Source organism: Nansenia antarctica (assembly GCF_963989245.1).
Source record: "Nansenia antarctica genome assembly, chromosome: 3".
Classification (NCBI taxonomy): domain Eukaryota; kingdom Metazoa; phylum Chordata; class Actinopteri; order Argentiniformes; family Microstomatidae; genus Nansenia; species Nansenia antarctica.
The window spans coordinates 12,182,005-12,205,451 of NC_137688.1; the positions used below are offsets into that span (position 1 = coordinate 12,182,005).

Consider the following 23,447-nt stretch of genomic DNA (forward strand, 5'->3'; position numbering starts at 1 on the left):
CGTGTCTTGTAAATTAGCCTGGCTCCTACACAGAAAAACTGCAAAATAGCTTTATACTAGCTTATCCTGATGTGATTTTGAAAATGTAAGGATACTGGGTGGTAGAACGCGCATATCTAGGAAAAGTCATGAAAGGAGGGTCCTGAAATTTGTTAGAGTGCAAAGATATTAAAAAGAATTACTCACAGGGTCAAATGACCCCACCCATGTCTGTTTTAGTGTTAACCCGTCCACCTGGAACAGAAGTATAACAGCAGTAAGAAGGTCGACTGCGGCCCACCTACCTGTTGAGACCGTGGCAGGCGGTGCCCAGGGTCCGGCGGAGGTGTTGCAGCCCCGTCGCTCCCCTCCGTAGCCCCTCCACATCCAGAGGCAGCTCACTGCGCAGGTACTCACTGAGCAGCCCCACCACCTCACACGCCATGCTGCAACACCAGGGGTCCAGTATCTCAACAACTTTTCATCTAAATCAGAACGATCAGGATTCGCTTTTTGCTATCCAGGATCAGATCTGATCTGGCAGATTTGTAGTAGTATCAGAATTAGTAAGAACAATAGTCGTATAGAATTATGAGAACGATAATTATTCAGTGTACTATCTCTGTGCACTGCACCCATAGAACGATGAGATTAGGAGTCATTTTGTCTGTGTGGCTGGCTGTACCTGGGTGTGTTGAGCTCCTGTAGCCTGTGGAGGAAGAGGAGATGGGGGGGCGGTGTGGCTGGGGGTCCTGTAGGGGGCGCTGTAGGGACTGGCGGTGGAGCAGGGGGGCTGGGACTACACAATGGCTTCTCATCATCACCATCTACATACAGCAGGGCCAGAAAATGTCTTTGGTACGACTGTCTCTCTCCAGCACACAATACTTGCTTATATATGTATTACTTATATATAATAAGTAATAGCTAGCTGTAGCACAGTAGGCTTGCGTTATTTCAATGCAATATTCCATTCATTTTCACTTCTACTTTATTGTACATGTAGTGGCAGTCAGTAACTGTTATTCTACATTGATGTGGAACTGAGGTGTGTTTGATATGCGACATGTGTTGTGATGTGATATGTGACACGTTCTAGTCTTTTGGTCCGCATATCGGCAACCAATCAAAATGTGTTCGGACTTTTCTTTTGAAAGACGGAACTACGTTTCAACGTTGTTGAGAATCACGACACAAACTCGCTAGTCGAAAATACTGCGACGCAATGGATGCGGTGAGTTATCCCCACTGCTACCTAGTAAATTCTAACACTACTTTACATTGTTAGCAGGCTCACAAAACAAGCTGTGTTAGTTGACTAGCGATGTGTCGTTGATTTTCAACAAAGCAGAAATGTATTCACATTTTTAGAAAGAAAAGTCAGATCATTACATCGGATCCTGACATGAGGACCAAAGCATTAGAACGTGAATCATATGTGGTCCCACCTGAGCTCTCATCGCCAGGCTCCACATCTCGGCCCACAGGGTACAGCAGGGGGGTGACCAGGCCTTTATGGGGGTGCTGGTAACCCAACACAAGGTCCCCCAGGGTACGGAAACAGTTCACCTGCATTCCCTGAGTCGTCTATGGAGAAACACATACAGTCGTGTCACATAAACATGTGTACATACATACATACAGACACACACGCACACACACATGCACGCACTCACACATAGGCTGTGGTTACAAAACATTAGCTAGAAAAGGGCATATACAGTACACCATAAACATGTGAGAACTTATGGAACACACACAACACATGTCATTTTCATAATTTAAAAAAAAAAAAAAAAAACAGAGAAGCACAATTCCCAGGATTAAAAATCACAAGAATTACGTTCAGGGCTCAGCATGTTCGTCTGAATGTTGTTGAATGTGTTTTCTACAAACACAAGAGGGTGGTGGTGACGTTTTTGAATGTGACTGAATATCTCTGGGGTTTCCTACTGTCCGTAGCCTACGGAGGCATGTCCTCTTTCCCCTTGAAGGCACTCGCTACTATTTGCATAACAGAAAAAGCCCCACATGAAAGCCACAGCCACAGTGGGGATCAGAAAACCCTGCTATTCCCATAGGAGAGGACGTCACGGCCCAACCACATCCTGGCTACTGCCAAGGCTAGCTGCCATGAGTCAGTAGTGTGTTCCATCTCTTTACTACCACGGCCTCTTTGGGCTGAGCCTGCCTCAGTCTACCCAACACACACATAAACACATATTAACCTCCGTATACTCAATAACACTCAAGCACCTGCCTCAGATATATACTGTGCATACCGTACATACAGTACAAACAGACACACACAGACACACAGACAGACACACACACACACACACACAATCTCTACCTTTGTCACCTCATTGCAGTTTGAATCCAAGAGCCACTCAGGGCACCAGTGAGACAGACAGCAGACAGACCCAGAGGGACAAACAGACAGACACACACACACACACACACACACACACAGACACACACAAACACACCAGCCAGAGTCAAACAGACCAACCCATACAAACACATGAGGATGCCACTGGTAACAGATGCCACAGACACATCCTCTCAGAAGCAGGGTCTATGTGACCCATCCTCTCAGAAGCAGGGTCTATGTGACCCATCCTCTCAGAAGCAGGGTCTATGTGACCCATCCTCTCAGAAGCAGGGTCTATGTGACCCATCCTCTCAGAAGCAGGGTCTATGTGACACATCCTCTCAGAAGCAGGGTCTATATGACCCATCCTCTCAGAAGCAGGGTCTATGTGACCCATCCTCTCAGAAGCAGGGTCTATGTGACCCATCCTCTCAGAAGCAGGGTCTATGAGACACACACTTCAAGGCTGCGTAATAATAAACCATTTCCACGAACGTCTTATTTTAGAAACTAGTTTTCATTGTGTGGTTGGAGAGAAACCGTTTCTTTGGCAGAGGTGACCTGACTCAGTTGCCAGGGAGTCCAATTGGTAGATGCAATGTATATTTCACTCCGCAAAGGAGCTCTTGAAACGGGATCACAAAGAAAATAGCAGGACAGGCTGACACTGGTGGACACATTGTGGCAGAAATAGCCTCAGTTTTCGCCTAAAAAACATTCCCTTTCTGAAATAGCCTTCTTTAAAAAAAAAAACTAAAAACTAAAACTAAACTAAAAAGGCAGACACCCAATCTCTGTGTGGTAATGCTTTTTAAGAGTGAAGCCAATGAGACAATATTCTTATTCGAGACATTTACCAACTCCAGTGGAAAACAAATCAAGGAGAGATACAGTGTAAAGAGAACAGCCGTCAGCTGAACAAAGGCTTAGTGGTGTTTCCACGTAAAAGCCTTGTTAAATGACTGTGAGAGGACCCTTATTGAGCTCTTGCCTTTGGTGCGTTGCACACAGACATGGTGAAGGAATGCACCAGCGGGTTTGTGGCCTGCCTCTTAAACATATTTGTTATTGTGTTTTTTTCTCCGTCTTGATAATTAGGACCAGGGACTGAGCCTCTTAGAAGAAGTAGTCCCCTATAGACGTTGTATCTAATACACACCGACCCACCCACACACACACACACACACACACACACACACACACACACACACACACACACAAACACACACACACACACACACACACATACACACACACAATGGCCAAACACACACCCACACACACACATACACACACATACACACACTTACAAACACACATCCACACACCCACCCACACACAGAGCCACAACGGACAAACAGCAAACAGACCCACCCCCCTGGTGCACTAGTCAATGACCCAGTGCGTGGGCCGTGCAGGAATCTGTGAGACACACATAATTTCCTCTCTGTGTGCTGCTGAGGTCATCCTCCAAGCACGCGGCCACATGGTAGAGATGCCATTCAAACAACAACCCTGTTGCAGTTGTAACTAAATGAGCAGAGTATGGGAACACAAGAACCTTCCTGTTTCCCTTGTTGCAACAGGCAATAACAAAAGTCTGTTTCTTCGGTACAGTAATGATAACAACAGCTTACAGGACCATCCATTCTGTCTACAATAGCTGGTTGCTATAAACAGTGTTGTTGTGTGTGTACAGTGTGTTCTTGTTCGTCATTAACCGGACCTGGCAGGGGAGGCTGGTGGAGGTAGACATTGGAGGACAGGCATGGTGTCTTATGCCATTCCTTATTCTGTTCCATGCACTACAATGAGCGCCTCCACCATCCCCTCCACCATCCCTCCACCACACACCACCCCTCCATCATTCCTCCACCACCCCTCTGCCACCCCCTCCACCACCCCTCCACCACCCCTCTGCCACCCCCTCCACCACCCCTCCACCACCCCCTCCGCCACCCCCACCACCCCTCCACCACCCCTCCACCATTCCTCCACCATCCCTCCACCAGCCCTCCACCACCCCCTCCACCAGCCCTCCACCACCCCCTCCACCACCCCTCCATCACCCCTCCACCACCCCTCCACCATCCCTCCACCAGCCCTCCACCACCCCCTCCACCACCCCTCCACCACCCCCTCCACCAGCCCTCCACCACCATTCCTCCACCACCCCCTCCACCAGCCCTCCACCACCCCCTCCACCAGCCCTCCACCACCATTCCTCCACCACCCCCTCCACCATTCCTCCACCACCCCTTCACCACCCCCTCCACCACCCCCTCCACCAGCCCTCCACCACCATTCCTCCACCACCCCCTCCACCATTCCTCCACCACCCCTTCACCACCCCCTCCACCACCCCCTCCACCACCCCCTCCACCACCCCTCCACCACCCCCTCCACTATCCCTCCACCACGCCTCCACCAACCGTCCACCACCCCCCCACCACCCCCTCCACCACCCCTCCACCACCCCCTCCACCACCCCTCTACCACCCCTCCACCAACCCCTCCACCACCCCCTCCACCATCCCTCCACCAGCCCTCCACCACCCCCTCCACCACCCCCTCCACCACCCCCTCCACCACCCCTCCACCACCCCTCCACCAGCCCTCCACCACCCCCTCCCCCACCCCTCCACCACCCCTCCACCACCCCTCCACCAGCCCTCCACCACCCCCTCCCCCACCCCTCCACCACCCCCTCCACCACCCCTCCACCATCCCTCCACCATCCCTCCACCACCCCCTCCACCACCCCTCCACCACCCCTCCACCATCCCTCCACCATCCCTCCACCACCCCCTCCACCACCCCTCCACCACCCCCTCCCCCACCCCCTCCGCCACCCCCTCCATCACCCCTCCACCACCCCTCTACCACCCCTCCACCATCCCTCCACCACGCCTCCACCAACCGTCCACCCCCCCTCCACCACCCCCTCCACCACCCCTCCACCCCCCCTCCACCACCCCCTCCACCACCCCTCTACCACCCCTCCACCAACCCTCCACCAGCCCTCCACCACCCCTCCACCACCCCCTCCACCACCCCCTCCACCACCCCTCTACCACCCCTCCACCACCCCCTCCACCACCCCTCCACCACCCCCTCCACCACCCCTCCACCAACCCTCCACCAGCCCTCCACCACCACTCCACCAGCCCTCCACCAACCCTCCACCACCCCCTCCGGTCCAGTGGCGCTCACCTGAACAGCTAGAAGGCCCTCTGCGTCAGGGAGAACACGATAAGTGTGAACGTGACGTTGGAACCTAAAAAGGAGAAGAAACTACTATTAAAATGTACCAAGAACACACAGTTCATTGACACTTCTGAGCAAGAATAACATTTGAAGGCAAAACAAACTTAAATGCTGCAGAGAAATACGGAACAGATGTGTAAAAAAATAAAGTACTGTAACGTATTAAACAAGACGCCAATGATTTCCCTCTTTGTTGCTCATGTGACTCATTTAGACCTTTATTTTAGCAACTTCACAGCTCATTGAGGCAGCATCAGACTGCTTAACCTCCCAAGTACATTTTTAGACTAGCTTCCCCAACACTGCTCCCCTTGATGATAATCACATAAAAGAAGACACATCATTTTCTAACTTAATAAGAAATCCCTGCTGACATCTCTTTTCATCTCCAGACCCCCGCTCATAAAGATAGACAGACACTCTCCAAGGTGAATGGCTTGGCCTTCACGATCCTTGATTCAAATCACATGGATTCAAGTCAACTTTTTTTATAACCTGTATTTGACAGGCAGGGGCCTGCTGGAGGCTGGTGGAGGTAGAAATCGGAGGACAGGCTCCCTTGTAATACACGGAACGGAATAAAGAACGGTATCAAACACGTGCGTACGCACGCCGGGCATTACAACGAGCCTGTCCTCCACCCACGTCCCCTGAGTGAGAGACAGACAGAGAGAGAGAGAGAGGGAGATGAGGACAGCGGAGACACGACACGGGACCGACAGAAACGGACAAGATGAAAAGGCAGGAAGGAGAATACGACGACTGGAGAATGAAGAGGACAGAAAGAGGGAGAAAGAATGAGACAGCAAAGGAGAGAGAGAGAGAGAGAGAGAGAGAGAGGGGGGCGTGGGGGGTGGGGGGGGGGGGGGAGGAGCATGAGCAGCGGGGCTCAGCTTTCAGGAATGTGTCTGGCTCGGGTCCGCTGAGCACAGAACGGCGTGCGGTCACTGGAGCTCACGCCCTCTTCCAAGGGGCCCCAGGGAAGACGCTGGGGAGAGGGGGGGGGGGGGAGCCGGGGGGCAGGGGGGGGGACAAGCAGCCCTCGACCAGGGTTTAGACTTGGCCGTGCCGGGGCCTGTGGGTCTCTGGGTCTGCTGTCCTGTACCGAGAGTGAGAGAGAGCGGGGTAGCAGGGCCCTGGCCCCTGGCCCGTCTGAACCACAGCCCCTCTCTCTCTCCCCCTGCCGCCCGCGCTGCTCAGAGTGGGACTGATGGAGATGACAGAGAGACAAGCTGCTGAAGACATTAACTAACACAGAGAGAGAAAGTAGCACTTTCAACAGGGGGGTTGAGTTCCCATTCCGTTGACCGACCGTGGGGAAAGCAGGCAGTGGTGTGTGAGCAGGTGTGGGTGTCTGTGAGGATCCCACGGTCATGATCACCATGCAGTGGGAGGACAGGAGGGGCCAAGAGGGGTGAGGTGGCACGCATACACACACAGCTGGAGAAGGAGTGTGTTTGTGGGTGTGCACGTGTGTGTTTGTATGTGTACGTGTGTGTGTGCGAGTGCGAGTGCGTGTGTGTGTGTGTGTGTGTGTGTGTGTGTGTGTGCGTGTGTGTGTGTGTGTGCGTGTGTGCGTGTGTGTGTGTGTGTGTGTGTGTGTGTGTGTGTGTGTGCGTGTGTGTGTGTGTGTGTGTGTGCGTGTGTGTGCGTGTGTGTGTGTGTGTGTGTGTGTGTGTGTGTGTGTGTGTGTGTGGAGGTTACTCACAGCAGACAGAGGGCGTAGGCTCCCGGCACAGACTCACTGTCCCTCACGAGGAAGCTCCCATCCCTCCCGGCGCGGGCGAGCAGGTCCTCCGCATGCACGCGGCTGATGTCACGGTGATACCACGTCGACATCGCCATGGCGACCATCTGCGGTCCCCCCTTTTCTCAGCGAGAGGAGCGTCCGTCCGACAGGATGACCCGCGGCGAGGGTGAAAGGTCGGAGGGGCGGAGCGCACACACACAGTCTGTCTCAGACACCGGTGTCATGGCACCATGAGATGCTCCGATCAGGAGGTCTCCTTCCTCCTGCGGTCCTCCTGAGTGCTCAGAGCTTCCTCAGCATCCTCGTCTTCGCTAGTAAGGCCATTCCCAGAATAAAAGCAACCCTTTTATTTTCGCTATGTCAGACAGTCCTTCCTGGGTCGTGCTGGGTTAGACATCCTGTTCCAGTCGAGGTCGTGGAGTGAAAAAAGCCCTCCTGTGGGTGTTTGTATGGGCCCGGAACTACAGTCGCTCCATCCCCGGTGAATCCTGGCCTTCCTCGTTCAGCAAGTCATCCGGCAGGGAGTGTAGTCTCTCAGTGTCTGTGTTCGAGCTGACGTAGTCGATTGTGGAGGGGGAGAGAGAGTGAAAAAGATAGCGAGAGAAAGAGAGAGAGAGAGTGAGAGAGAGAGAAAGAGAGAGATAGGTATAGAAAGAGGTGCGGTGGAGCTTGAAGTCTACCACCCCTGGGACACTACCAGTAATGGTGCTTCCAGCTTCAAACACAGGCCCTCCTGTGGTCCCTCAGATAAAAGCCCCTGCATGCAAACAGCAAAAAGCAAAAGAAGAACCGAGAACAGGCAGCGACCCAAACGGACGCTGCTGCACACAGCCTGTGGCGGAGACCCAGCAGACGGAACGCACGACGCCACACTGAGGCAGGCGTGCAACAGAAACCAGACAAAATTCAAATGATTTCACAGTTGTTTCGCCATATAAGGGAACGGGTACACCCTAAAAGAAAGTTCAGCTGATGGCTGCAGTTCTCTCCCAAGTCTCTCTCTCTTTTTCTCTCTCTCTCTCTCCCTCCCTCCCTCTCTCTTGTCAGTTGTAGATTCCGGAGGGTGGGTGTCTGGTTAGGGGGTAATCCAGGGGTCCCGGTCCTGTGCTGCTGCGTGTGTGTGTGTGTGTGTGTGTGTGTGTGGGAGCGCTGGGAGCGTCCCGTCTCCCTGATGCGGTGTCCAGTATCTCTCCAGAGTGTGGTCAGAGCAGGAGGGGGGGGTGTAGAGGACCAGAGGACTGCCCCGTTCCAGTGTGGGGCAGACAGAGGAAGTGACTCGCCGCTCCAGATGTGAGTAAAAAGGAAGAGAGTGCAAGAGAGAGAGAGAGAGAAAGAGAGAGAGAGAGAAAAAAAAACACACAGACGCAGCGGAGAGAATTCCTGCGAGTGACTTCACTTCATCACTGGTGTGTACATCCAAACCTTGCCAGCAAGCAGCTCTTCCCAGAGCCCACCACCCCCCCTCCTCCCAACCCACCTCCTCCTCCCTTTATAATCCCAAACATAAAACACAGCCCCGCACCTTCAGGTTGACTGCATGGCTCTCACTCCTCTCTCACTCCTCTCTCACTCCTCTCTCACTCCTCTCTCACTCCTCTCTCACTCCTCTCTCGCTCCTCTCTCACTCCTCTCTCACTCCTCTCTCACTCCTCTCTCACTCCTGCACTCTCGTCTTCCTCCCCAGCCTTTTTTTTTTCTTTCCACTGTGCTCCCTTGCTATTTTTCCCTTGCTATTTTCTCTCTCTCTCTCTCTCTCTCTCTCTTTCTCTCTCTCACTCCTCCCCCACCCTTTCTCCTTTGTCACTTTCGCTAACTTCCTTTTCTCTCGCTCCTCTCTCTCTCTCCCTCTCAGCAGGAAAGCAGCAGCCTCCATATGGATATGATCTTCCCTCACATTCAGAGGCTTATTTTTGTCCTCCGAAACAACGCCCCTCTTCTCCCCTCCTCTTGCCTCTATTATTCCACAGTGTGGAACTCAGAGTCTGTGGGCAGTTGTTTTGGCGCTGGCGTCTCTGTGCAGCCTCTTACTACTCAGCAAAAATCCATTGCCCACCAGCCCCCCGCCCCCCCCACCCCACCCCACCACCACAGCCCCCATAACAAACACAAACAAGCATCAGAAGTACAACCCCATTTTGTAATCCACCCACTCGCCCCTATTTATTACGCACACCCAGCACCGTGTTCCAAAAGCCATAAACTAGGCGTTTGTTTTGCACACATACGCACACACACGCACACACACAAACACACACACATACATACACACGCACGCTCACACACAGCATGCTCCCCCAGCACCAAACCTTAACTGCCCTGATGTGAGCAGTTTTCCCCGCTCTGTTATTTAGCTTAACAGATGTGGGAGGGTCACATAAGGGTACTGGTTTGGTACACAGACCCCCTGTCGACCCCTACAGACTCTCTAGTGCCTCCTACTGGCAGGTTTAGGTTTGGGACTTTCGAATCAATGTGTCTTTTTTCTACTACATTATTGTTTCAACCATGCTGACGCAAGTTCTGTCTTTTTATAATATTCTGTTTCGTGCTGTTAAATGTTTTGCAAACAGGAGATCACAGAAATCTCAGACAACAGACTTCTTCTCTCTCTTTCTGTGCAGACTTATTCAGTGATACCTGAGCTGATAGATAGAAAACAGATAAAAGGGGAAGATAGAAAAAGAAAGAGAGAGATGGACAAACTGCTACCAAGCCATGCCTGTGTCAAGGGTTTACCTAATCTGTATTATCTTGAGTTAATCTCTTGTGACAGTGGAAGCCATGACTTCTATCATGTGGTAGGTCCGCCCAACAACTCTGTCTTGAAATGATATAAAATTAAGAATAAAGAATTAAATGCATTTGTTGAGTGTCTTGTTAATAATCAGAAATGTTATGGACATGCATTGGGTTCTTGTGATCTAATTGATTAATCATGTTACAAGCAAGGGGCTGATGTTACTAATAATGTTCGCGTAATTACTGTTACTAACAGTTTAGAGTTTTGCCTATGTCAAGATTTGGCCATTTCTGATGAGCCTGCTAGGCTACTACATAAATAATTGGGTCTGATATAAATAAATAAAAATACAACATTTGCAACACAGTCTCCTAACTAAATCGTGTACCTATTCACCTACCAGTAGCTCTATGCATGAATCAGAACACATGATTGGGAAAGTGTACTATCGTGTGTAGGTACATGATTTCATATTTCATGCCCACCCCCTCATGAAATATAGGCTACTTCCTATGTCCCTGGGCCAAAGCATGTCTGCCCATCACCACTGATCAGGAGAGGGAGGCCACACAATTAGTCACCATGTAGTCCTGATTGCCAATGATGTCCATAGTGTCTTGGCACTATTTTAGAGCGCACAGTGGATCTGAACTGTTGACAGAACCTAATGCCCCCCCAGCTTGTTGCCGATGAGGCTTGTATAACACCTATTTAGTTAATCCCAAAAGCCTGGTCCCTGGTCCAGCAGAGGGACCACTGTTATTTCAGTCCAGGTCCACTTATAAATAGTGTTCAGGGTCCCTCATGGAGGCTAAACTGGTGAGAGCTTAGGTGTAAGGAGATTAGACGAAGACAGACATAACAAGCACTTGAAACTGGAACTGGAAAGCAAACCACAAGCATTCAGGGAATACATTTAATTCACTTGAGAAGTCGGTTAGCCATCCCTGGTCCCGTTCTTAACTGGTTTAGGACCTATCTAACTAGCCAGTAGTATTTTGTTGTCCGTGGCGACCACACCTTGGAAAAATCACTTGTGGGGCCCCTCATGGGGGTCCATTTTAGCGCTTGGCAGTGCCATCAGAAAGCACAATATTAATTATTACAGTTATGCAGATGACTCCCAGCTGTACATTTCTGTATCACCTAACAATCTCAGTTTGTTTGATTCCTTGGTAAAAATGCATTGCGGACATGTGTGGATGTCACAGAGCTAACCCCAGCTCACCCAAGATAAGACAGAGGTATAAGTCATTGGAGCAAAAGCTGAAAGGGAGAAACTGTCTGTATAAAAACACTAACAGTAAACAACAAGCATCAGGCTAAAAACCTAGGTGTCATCATTGACTCAGATCTTAAAGGCCCACACTAGACAGTTTTGCTTCCCGGCTTTTCTTGAAAAACAATACTCAAATAACTGACGCACTGAGTGGTAACATTAGTCATTCACAGAGCTATTTAGGAAAGTAACACCAGATATGGCTAAGAGCAATTCTCAATAAAATGTGTGGAAAGGTGTTTGACTAATGGACATTTTTAACTTGAGGGGGGCTGAAACTGTGGACATTTTTAAGAGAGATCTTAAAACATACCTTTTTTATTTAGGTTTTTTTATAGTCCTTTATAATACCTGTCTTATATTGTATTGTTTTTTTTGTTTTTTTTTCATAGTCTTGTACAGGCTATATCTACAATATATCCTATTCTTCCTGGTATTTTAGTCATTCAATCACTCAGTTCTTTTAGCTCATTGTTTTATTACAGTTGAGGTTTTAGTTGACTATGCATTAGTTTCTACAATCCTCCCATTATTTTACTGTTTGAACCTCCTTGCCACCATATTGTTATCCTCTATGTTCTGTCTCTTGGTCTTTTTAATTTGTATTGTCTTTTCCACCCTTATTGATTTATTATTTTCTATGAAGTGAATAGCGTTACCTTCACGAAATGCACTATTTAAATAAACTTTGATTTGATTTAATTTGACCTTTGACCTTTAATTTGACTGCATCCCAGTTTACCCATTCATGGCAGTCTCAAGACTGAACAAAGCCCCTGTAAGCCCATTAGGGAAGGCAATGTAATGTGCAAGAGAAGATGATTTCAGCCGTGCTTAGAAAAGGTCAGGGTTTCCTAGAAAGGTCGAGGCTCAAGTTGTGAGAACAGCAAATACATACATAAGAGGCTTATCCATAGGCTCTACTGTACGACTCAAACACTCATCTCGTGTGCACGCAGTAAACATGACAATGTCTCTCATCGCTATAGAGCGGACAAGAATGGAATTTATTCTGATATCAATATGTCAATATATAAATAAAGCGTATACCTATTTGCATTATCAGTCCCTAAGCAGACCTTGGGGTGTATGTAGATTTGTGTGGATGAGGAAGTGCTGGTTCCTTTTCTATAGAGCATACAAGCAGCTGTTCGTCTTTGATCAGCACTATGCTGCTCTTTTGGAATGACTGTAAGATCAGAGTCTGAGATGTAGCTAGCAACAGCTTTCTATGCCTGACCATGTTAAATATCTACTTACTCAATGGGAAATATCATCTGTATTCACCTGGCGTCCCTAAATTGTAAATTCACAAATACTGTAAACAATGTGGAACCACAACCTTCTAGATTGGTTGTGTTTAAGATTGTGATGAGGAATTTTTATATTACTGACGTTTATTTTTAGACCGTCATGTGTGATCATACAGAATGTGTAGAATGTTAGTATATTATATGATTGTACTATAATGATATTGTTACTTTTATGTATCTCAGATGATCATCAAAGGATGATTGGTGGACATTTTACAGTTGTTTAATATATAATTTGTAGATGTATGATGTAATATGTTAACACTGTTTTGTGCTGACCTTACATTTTCACATGTGACAGGTGTTAAGCAGGTTTACCATGCAGGTATTCCCTGGTGAGAGTTGGTAAACAACCACCCGTGACCATTTACCCCTAACCCCAGCAGGAGTTACCTACCCTGGGTTACCTACCCAAGTACTTTTAAGCAGATCCCTGACCAGACAGAACAGGATCAGAGGTCCTACCATATATCCCATCTCTTCTATTTGGCCAGAATCAATAAATATAATGTAGTTTGTATAGTGCTTTTTACAAAGACAATTATCTCAAAGGTTCTTTACAATAAGAACAATACTAACAACATAAACAATAAATATAATACAAACAATGAACTAACACCGAACCATATACCCCCAAAAAGCAAGCCAAGGAAAAACCTCCACAATGGTTTTGGAATCTGCCTCAAATCTATCAGAGCAACTGGTTGTCCAAAGGAATCAACGTTCTAATGTTGTGAGGTCATTGAGATGAAAATCACCATGGAGACATAATAACACTAGGGGTCTATGTAGTGGAGATGGTCAGTGTCAGGAGCTAGTTGCACCAGTTTTATGTAAGAGCGAAAGTCGACTTGTAATAACTTGTTTGCTAAATTCAGATTTACACATTACTAAATTCAAAAGAGTTGCATAGCTAGTTCTAACCTAGAGCTAAATATTTACACCTGCCTCTCTTACTACTGTGGTGAATGGTTTATAATGGAAACACTGTGAAAACACATTATAACATTCATATTCTAAATAGGTAAATGTTGAACAGTTCATATTTGAATTCCCAGACTAGTATCCTTGTTGGCAAACTAGCTAGCTAGCCAGCCAACTCCTTTGATTGCTGACGTATACAGCACATCATAACACACAGGAAACCTATATAGGATATAACAGTGATCTATCTATGGAGATACCATCCACTTCTTGACCTCATCCTGACCCCCAGCGTGCCTTCTATAGAGATTGGGGTATTAGGAGAATGACCCTGTTATACAAATGGACAGTGATCCTTGCTGGTGGAGCCTGGTGGCATGAGGAACGATTAATGTCAGCTGGCCACTTCACATTTCACTACGCAGCCAACTGGACAGATTGAACAGGGCTTTAGGCAACCACAAACACAGAAATCCAGCGTTAATACCTCTCAATCCCTGTCAATCCCCCGTCTAACCATATTGACCCCATCTAGAGATTAGATTCAACTGTATTGTCATCGCAGAGTACAAGTACTATACAACGAAATGCAGTTTAGCATCCTACCAAAAGTGCAAATAATGATATAAGGGCATGATATAAAACAAGAATGGTAGTGATAGGTAACTATGTAATATACAGTATGTGCAGAGGTAGTAAACATCAGTTTAGTTTAGAGGTATATACAGTTATGGGCTATATACAGTTATGAGCTATGTACAGTGAGATAGTTTATGTACAGTATCTAATGAAGCTACCGGTATATCAGGAGACATGTGCAATGTGCAATATACAGTTTGTTCAAAGGTAGTAATGTAAACAAAAAACGACAATACTTTGATGGCTGCTCATCCCTGGTTAATGTGATCACTCTATAACCTTTGCACTACTGATATTTACATGTGTGTGGGGGGGGGGGGCAATAGTGGTCAGTGGGATGTGTGGAGGGGGGGATTGTTTATCAAAGCGACAGCTCTGTGAAAGAAGGTGTTCTGTAGCCTGCTGGTACAAGACCTGAGGAGTGTGTACTTCCTGAGTCTCTTTGAAGGTAGGGGGTGAAACAGTCCATGGTTGGGTGGGAGGTGTCCTTGATGATGTTTGCCGCCCTCCGTCGACACCGGGTTGCCTGGAGGGACTTGATGGAAGGGAGTTTGGTGGCAACCATGCGCTGTGGGGCTTTCACCACCTGTTGCAGGGCCTTCCGGTCAGACACATTGTAGTTGCCATACCACACTGTGATGCAGTTGGTGAGGATGCTCTTAGTGCAGTGGTAGAAGTTGGTCAGGATCCTGGGAGACAGCTGGAACTGTTTAAATGTAAGGGTCAATACCCCCTAGAGGTTCATAAGAGCTTAAATTAAATCAAATCAAATCACACAGACAGATATGGACAGACATGTCGCATGTGAATAAGGGAAAGAGAGAGTGAAAGAGAGAGAGAGAGAGAGAGAGAGAGAGAGAGAGAGAGAGAGAGAGAGAGAGAGAGAGAGAGAGAGAGAGAGAGAGAGAGAGAGAGAGAGAGAGAGAGGGGGGTATTTTTGCGTGCTTGATGCTATTGTTATCCTTCTCCACAGACTCCACAGTGCTAAACAAAAATGGATGGGCCCAGGCGGCACATCTCTGCCACAGAGGTGGAGACTGACATGGGTCAGTAACACATTGTTATTACATTTGATGAAATCTAACCAACTGTCCCCCTGTTTCAGACACATAACCATCACAACAACACACTACTCAGGGTCTTAACCTGTTAAGTCAAACTCTCTGCTTATTTTTAACACATTGCAGGCCCAGAAAAACAGTGAACTAATGAATTAATAGGATTGTGTCTAAAAGCGGCAGCCTAAAACTGGGTTGCTAAGCTGAGGGGAGGGTTGTGTGGTTGTGGTATAAAGGAGGAGCACGGGAGTGGCGCACGCTCACACACACTAGTTAGGACGTCAGCGGCTATCATTCAACGCTTACCATTACCCTGAGGACTAGGTAAGTGGCTTCAAGCCCTTTCCTGACCTACGACACACCAGTAGATCGACTCTCTTTTTCTATCGCTAGAAAGTGATAACGAGCACAGTGACTCTTGTGGTTATTGTGATTTACAGTTTGTTTTATTTCAATTAACCTTTAGGAAGGTCATAGAATTAGACATGGGTCTCAACTGTTTTTGACTGCTTTTCAAAGATGAATTGATCTGACAATTGAATACTGTAAAGATCAAAAGGGACATTGTAATGTATTTGTGAGTAATGATAGGCAACTTACAAATGAGACGGGTTTACTTCATGTTATTCAATTTATACGACACCTGCCTAAACAATGGCTGGGAATGGCAGATTAGAGGACAATTCATTGTAAAGTTAGGTACTGTATGCTATCTTAGACCCTGTAAATGGATAGTTTCTGACAGCTTTACTTCAAGCTGGTGGTTCACTTGCTTTAACAAAATGTCATAGTTCCTTCAAACATTCCCTCAAAACCCATCTTTATAAATGTGCTTTCAATGTGTACTACCTTTCCCCTGCGTTGATTTATTAGTACCTGACTTGTACACAGACTCACTGTCTGTGATTTTAGTTGTTATTGCTTTATTTCTTTTCATTATTGATTGTCTTCTCCATTAATGTGTCTTTGAGTACTAAGAACAGTGTTATTATTGTAATTATTGTTGTTGTTGTTGTTGTTGTTATTATATTTATAGCTCCTTCTCTGTTTGTGTACTATAATAGTTACTATCTCATAATGCTGCCCCCTCCTGGTTTAAAAGCCCTGTTTTCTGTCTCCTTGCAGCTACCCTTGGCCAATTCACCAACAGACATGTCAAAGTGAGTAGCCTTTCCAATGGCATCAACTATCTGCAAAGGCTAACTAGTTCAGATGCAGATGCTATTTTAATACAGCCAATTGCATTTGCAATTTGTATTTGAGTTTTCCAAGTGAAGAATGTATTGAAGTGTCTCTTTTCACTTGAACTGGATGTTTCAATTCAGCTCCCGGTTATATTGAATTGGAATGTACCACCATGTTCAGATGTAGACACATTTGCAGGACACACATCAAACCCTAGAACGTAGAGTGATGCTCAGGAATGTCATGACCTCCAGTGAAGGGCACACCTTTGATGCCTCCGTAAACCCTGATTAGGACGGATCTGGGGGAGATCAGTTTAGAGGGCAAAGGTTACTCCTAATCACTCTGGGCATGGAGGAAAATCAATGAAAAGCACTGTGATATAGAGCCTATACTTGATGATGGATAAACTGATAAAGGGATCTGGGCTGTGATAATAATTTTAAAAAGACGTACAAATAAGTAGATAGGATGATGCTGTGAAGTGTGACAAGAAATTGACATGCAACCGAAATCAACCTCACAATAGTCCTTCTGAAGTGACCTCAGTCTGTTTTACGGGTGGGGGGGTGGAGGGGTGGGAGCGAGGGGGTAGGGGGAGCTGGGGGGGGGGGAAGAGGTCGGAGGATAAAAAGGCCTTATCCTTTAACAAGACTTGACAGCCAGGTAGCTAATAGCTCACAATCAATTAACATGGAACAGCAGCTGCACCAAAAGTGCCCAGAATAACTGTAGAACTGTAAGACCGCTCAGTTGAGCAAAGAGGTTTAGACAGGGTCTGTAATCTTAAATATGTGGCGCAAAGACACACAGACTGCCTCCAACAGGGCATACAGTCAAATCACCATAGGGATGTGTCTATATTACATAGTCCCAATTCTTATCAAGGAGACAACTGATATCTCGGTTTCCTGTGTGACAGGACCTAATCCCCTGACTCTTCCCGTCCCTCTTTCTACAGGGTGTTCAAGAAGACCAGCGGCAACGGCGGGGTAAGTGGCACCTCTGACATCATCAATGTGGGACACACTAATAGTCAAGGCCTGTGTCTATGTCAATGCACATCATCAGAGTTGGGTTGATGGGAAGGGCACATTCTGCCCTTCTCCTAGCACCGTATACAGTTCAGTGGGATTACCAAAGACCACACCACCTAAGACACCAGTCAAATTTGTATTCCCAACATGGATGGATCTTAAGCATGGGCTCTTATACCAATCCATCGCCACTAGGATCGATATGGGAAAGTGTACAGGTGCATACATACTGCAGGGGAAAAAGGAGATGGAATGGGATTCAGCATGAGACCAGGCATATTCATATGGACAGGGGGTAGGAACCATTTGTAACCGTAGTAACCGTTTGCTCTCTCCCTCTATCCCAGATTGCCCTCTACCTGGGGAGGCGGGACTTCGTGGACCACATTGACAGTGTCGACGTTGTCGGTGAGTGATAAAGGCTGTGGCTCAGGAGGGAGAGCCGGCGTCTAATGATCGCAAGGTCGGCAGTTCAGCGGTTCGAACCCGGCAGGGGCACATGTCGGTGTGTCCTTGTGCAAGGCAATGAACCCCTAATTGCTCCAAGGTCACCGTCTATATGGCAGACCCCTTGCGTAGAGCATAAAATACCAAATACCAACAATTGACTGACAAGTTGATTGCATGGCAATAAAACAATTATAATAATAATAATTATTATTATTATTATTATTATTATTATTATTGTTATTATTATTATTATTATATTAAAGCTATGGACAACTGTGTCAATGTGTTAAATATACCTCTATACTAGTGGCTCACGTTGTCTGTGATTTGTCATTGGCAGATGGGGTGCTTAAAGTGGACCCCGCTGATCTTGCTGGCAGGAAAGGTAAACCTCAATTTGATGTCACTGCCCTGTAAATGCTTACTGAACCAGGGCGCATGCATACTGTATAGTTCAATCGAACCTAAACAACCAGTACTGAAGACACACACTGATGCACAGGGGCAATCTCCCTTCAATCTCTTTGCAGTTTTTGTGTCACTATGCTGCGCCTTCCGCTATGGTAGCGATGACCTGGATGTGATCGGCCTGTCCTTCAGGAAAGATATCTTTGCAATGCGGGAGCAGATCTATCCTCCTCCAGCAAGCCGCAAAGACAAAAACACGCCCATGCAAGATGCCCTGCTGAAGAAATGTGGAGGCCAAGGGTATCCCTTCACTTTCAGTGTGAGTTAGGATGGCTCTCCGTATTTCGAAATCCCCTTGGTGTCTGCCTCTACACCTCCTCCACTACCTTTGTAGAGCTGAGCACTTCTCTCTAGATTGTTTACTTGTTGCACAACTGTACAACTCTTTCTCCACTCATATCTAGTGTTACAGTATGTAATGAATATGATCAAAACCGCTTCACACAATGGACATTCCTGAATGCCAGACAGTCTATTAAGTTGTATCTGTTAACGTTCAATCCTCCATTCTTTCAGCTTCCAACAAACCTGCCATGCTCCGTCTCCCTGCAACCCGCACCAGGAGATGCTGGCAAGGTACTACTGTATGATTCTCTCTCTTTAGCAGGCATTTAGCAGACGCCTTATTCCAAACCAACTTACAATCAATACATTTGACTAAGCAAGTGAATCATGAATTCATCGGTCGTAGCAGGAAGAGTAATCTAGCTCAGGCCAGGGGCCAATGGCAGTCATCGTGATTTTTGGTTTTTTAATAGACGCTGGAGAAACAGGGGGAAGTAGAAATCTTAGGAGACACGGTATAGGGGGAAGCAGGTGTCTCAGGAGGCACAGTGCTGGGGGGTAGTAGATGTCTCAGGAGGAGCCTGAGCCTGTAGCCTCTCTCTCTCTCTCTCTCTCTCTCTCGCTCTCTCTCTCTCTCTCTCTCTCTCTCTCTCTCTCTCTCTCTCTCTCTCTCTCTCTCTATTTAATGTTAAATACTGTTTTTCTACCCTTGCAGTCATGTGGTGTCGACTTTGAGGTAAAAGGCTACATCGCCAACGACATAGACAACGCTGATGAGAAGATTTCAAAGAAGTACGTATAAATACTTCAACTCATACATTACCAAACAATAACTGTCAGCTCTGAGAACTATTTAGCACATTCTTCTTGTTTACGTCATGTGAATAATACTGTATGTATCTGATAGATTTTCTTCCACTCTTTCTCTCCCATCGCAGGGACACTTGCCGCCTGATCGTTCGTAAGATCCAGTATGCGCCAGACAAAAATGAGCCTGGACCCAAGGCTGAAATCAACAAGCAGTTCATGACGACAGACAAAGCAGTTCATCTGGAAGTTTCCATAGAGAAGGCGGTATGCTTGGAGCTTACCTATTCAATAGTACTGATTCAATAGTACTTATTTTAGTAAACAAAGGATACATACCAAGTCGTATACTAGTTTGCTGTTACTGGATGACCTGTTGGTTTTAACATGAGCACTTTAATTGTGTGACTTTCAGCATTATTACCATGGAGATCCCATCCCTGTAAAAGTAAAAATCAACAATGAAACCGCCAAAGTGGTTAAAACAATCAAAATCACAGGTGAGTAGAGAGAGAAAGTGATGAAGTGAACTGAGATTTCAATTCAAATGTGTGTATGTGTATTCAAAGTCATGATTCTTACAATGTGATATCTATTTTTTGAACAGTTGAACAGACCACAGATGTGGTGCTCTACTCATCTGACAAATACTCCAAACCTGTCCTGACTGAGGAGTTTGGGTAAGACAAGAAGGCGTTCATCCCATACATACTGTAAAATAGAACTAGGCATATAAACCAACACTCAGGTACAACCAGCACTCGAGTTGAGGGGGGAAATAAAAACGGTCAAAATCATCCCCCTCCTAAAACTGCCATCCCCCCTTTGCATCCCTTATGTCATTTTATCAATGAACGTGGTATTACTGCTATTTCAACATTTAGTTTTGCGCATATTGAGTAAAATACTGTGGGCGAGGGGGCATGCACACATGCAATAACATTTTTACCAAGTCACTGACACTGAAATCACTGATGCTGTGGGGATACTAAAATTGTCCCCATATGATCAAATCCACCATCCCCCCTGATTTTCTTTTACAACTTGAGTACTGGGTAGTGGGTACAACAATAATGCAGTAGATTGTTCACTGTGAATATTGAATATTGGTGAATCACAACTTCCTTTCTATTTGATTGTCACGCACAGGGAACAAGTAGATGCCAACTCCAAGTTTGAGAAGGTGCTCAAAATCACCCCGTTGCTAATCAACAACAAAGAGAAGCGTGGTCTCGCTGTGGACGGGCGGTTAAAGCACGAGGACACCAACCTGGCCTCCTCCACGTTGTAAGTCAACCAGAATCATCATGCACTGTACTGGCACATTCGCATCCTCTTATTATGTGGGTGATGATAATAAGCCTGAACTGCATGCTCTTAGCATGGATTTAAACTCACCAGCATTAGAAAATAAAAATAAAAACTCCTCTTTTCTCTCCCTTCCTTTCCTCTGCCAGGATGCGTGCTGGCATGTCTAATGACGTGCAGGGAATCATGATCTCGTACAAAATCAAGGTCAACCTCATGGTCTCCAGTGGAGGGTATGTCACAGTTCCACAGAGACATTATGACACATTGCACATTATCACACTGTTTTTTTTTGTTTTTGCATTATTATATACAAACAATAAACAAGTTGTATTATTTTCTTTCTCGCTTTCTGCCGGCAGCCTTTTGGGTGGGCTAACAGCCAGGTAAGAGAACATGTGTTGCTAATGTTGATCACATAGTATACACTCACCAGCCACTTTATTAGGCACACCTTGCTAGTACTGGGTTGGACCCCCCTCTTTTGCCTTCAGAACTGCCTTAATTCTTCGTGGCACAAGGTGCTGGAAACATTCCTCAGAGATTTTGGTCCATATTGACATTATAATATCACGCAGTTGGCAGTTGCCAAGATTTGTGCCAAGAACATATTCCACATACCATTACACAACCACCACCATTTTCGCCCAAGTACCGCTCACTGGATATTTTCTATTTTTCTGACCATTCTCTGTTACCCCTAGAGATGCTTGTGCGGGAAAATCCCAGTAGATCAGTACTTTCTGAAATACTCAAAACAGCCCGTCTGGCACCAACACCCATGCCACATTCAAAGTCACTTAAATCACCTTTCTTTCCCATTCTGGTGCTTGGTTTGCACTTCAGCAGATCGTCTTGACCATGTCTACATGCTTGGCTGATTAGATATTTGTGTTTTACGTGCAGTTGAAAAGGTGTACCTAATAAAGTGGCTGGTGAGTGTATGTCAGAGTGCCAGTTATGGGGTAGAAATACCGTAATGTTTCCTCCTGACAAATCACACTTTTTTGTTTTCCACAGTGATGTCGTCGTAGAACTCCCCTTGATACTGATGTCCCCCAAACCCGCAGGTGAGTTCAGTGAGAGCTAAAGAGACACATACAAGTTAAAGTCTAAGTGCAGATTGGTGAGTCTCTGGCGAATGATGATTGATACTCAGAATTTAGAAAAGGAAACAGAAAGAAGGAAGTAGAGTTCTGAAAGAGAACATATCATCCTCAGTGTCAAATCGAATTCTAACCCATGTCTTTTCTCCTCTTTCTCCATTCAATGCTTCCTTTTGACACTATACATTTAATAGAAGTGTAAGTATGACAAATCTACAACTGACACACATTCCAAAACAAGAAATATATAAAGACCGCTCTACTAGTGTGACATTAGTATTTCATTGCGGATTCATGCAGGATGGCATGCATGATGATTTCAAAATCTTCTTGTTTTTAAAAAATGAAAATATTCCATTGTGTTGACTGTTTCCGTAAACAAAATGTAATGGATGCTTTATCGGTGAGTGTGTGAGGGAGAGTTGGTTGGTGATGTTTACAGCACACAGTTGATACTGTTCTTGTGTCTGTTTGTATGTTTCAGAAACGTCAACAACCTGGAGTAAATACCTCTGTAGTGCAGATGAGGTCACACCTATCAAGCCTGGTGTTCAATTCTTCAAGGACTATAGAAGCTATCTTTGGCAATTAATACTACCTTGTCATCCAATTGGCAGAAACCTATTAAAAACAATATTTTTTCTAGAGTATCACTGGATGATATCGTTATTGCTGTGGCATTCAAGTGTGATGAATGACTGGAAATGATAAGGCTCTAATGAAGGAACTCTGTGGCACTCTGTGGCATCAGCAGAAAAATAAAAACATTTTCCTCTTGTAGGCTACATATGTTTTTGTTATCTCCTTTTGTTGTATGTCTGCTCACTGTTCTGTCTTTAGTCTCTCACTTGGGGGGTCTGGACTTTCAATTACAACCATGCAGGAAGAAGTTAATCTCACAATCATTACTGTATCATTCAATATCAAAACAATGATTTGGGCTGCCTCCCAGTCAAACTGTATCCCATGACGCATTAATCATTCTGTAAATAAATACTACTTTATGGAATACAGAAGATAATCCAAGATGAAAAAGTAATTGTTTCGTAAAGCGTTACATTTGGGCCAATAAACCAAGGTAAGGTAAAATACCCAATTTTACACTGTAGGCGGATTCACAGACCATGACATGACCAAAAAACCTAATCTGGGAAATGATGCCATCATCCGTTACGTAGGATGGGAGAAGGATGTTCGGTCCCTCGTCAAGATACTACTCTCCGCTGGGGGCGCTGTCTCCCTCATCACAGACCTCTAGTGTGCACAGATACTCTCCGCTGGGGGCGCTTGTCTCGCTCATCACAGACCCTTAGCGTGGCACAGAGACTCTCCGCTGGGGGCGCTGTCCCAGTGTCTCGCTCATCACAGTCCCTAAGCGTGCACAGAGACTCTCCGCTGGGGGGCGCTGTCTCCCTCATCACAGACCCTAGCAACAACAGCTCGGGCTAGCCTGCTCACTTTCCCTGCGCCTCTCCTCT

General features: G+C 46.3%; 2 protein-coding genes across 2 annotated transcripts in view; one reads left to right on the forward strand and one right to left on the reverse strand.

The window, feature by feature from the left end:
• Positions 1 to 7,465, reverse strand: part of inppl1b (inositol polyphosphate phosphatase-like 1b) — a gene marked incomplete at both ends in the record, with an annotated part of 20,468 nt that extends 13,003 nt beyond the window's left edge. Inside the window, 5 exons of the mRNA XM_080526424.1 lie at positions 285 to 425; positions 665 to 806; positions 1,428 to 1,566; positions 5,567 to 5,630; positions 7,329 to 7,465. Of these exons, the coding sequence (XP_080382550.1) occupies positions 285 to 425; positions 665 to 806; positions 1,428 to 1,566; positions 5,567 to 5,630; positions 7,329 to 7,465 (623 nt within the window). The remainder of the gene's footprint in view (positions 1 to 284; positions 426 to 664; positions 807 to 1,427; positions 1,567 to 5,566; positions 5,631 to 7,328) is intronic.
• Positions 7,464 to 21,953, forward strand: arr3b (arrestin 3b, retinal (X-arrestin); the record flags this gene model as incomplete). The annotated part of the gene is made up of 15 exons (XM_080526922.1): positions 7,464 to 7,536; positions 8,555 to 8,660; positions 17,470 to 17,500; positions 17,893 to 17,953; positions 18,336 to 18,380; positions 18,526 to 18,722; positions 18,980 to 19,039; positions 19,464 to 19,540; positions 19,687 to 19,822; positions 19,971 to 20,055; positions 20,163 to 20,235; positions 20,705 to 20,842; positions 21,013 to 21,096; positions 21,226 to 21,249; positions 21,884 to 21,953. The coding sequence occupies 15 exons, from the start codon at positions 7,464 to 7,466 to the stop codon at positions 21,951 to 21,953; spliced, it is 1,260 nt and encodes a 419-aa protein (XP_080383048.1).
• Between the last annotated feature and the right edge of the window lie 1,494 nt (positions 21,954 to 23,447).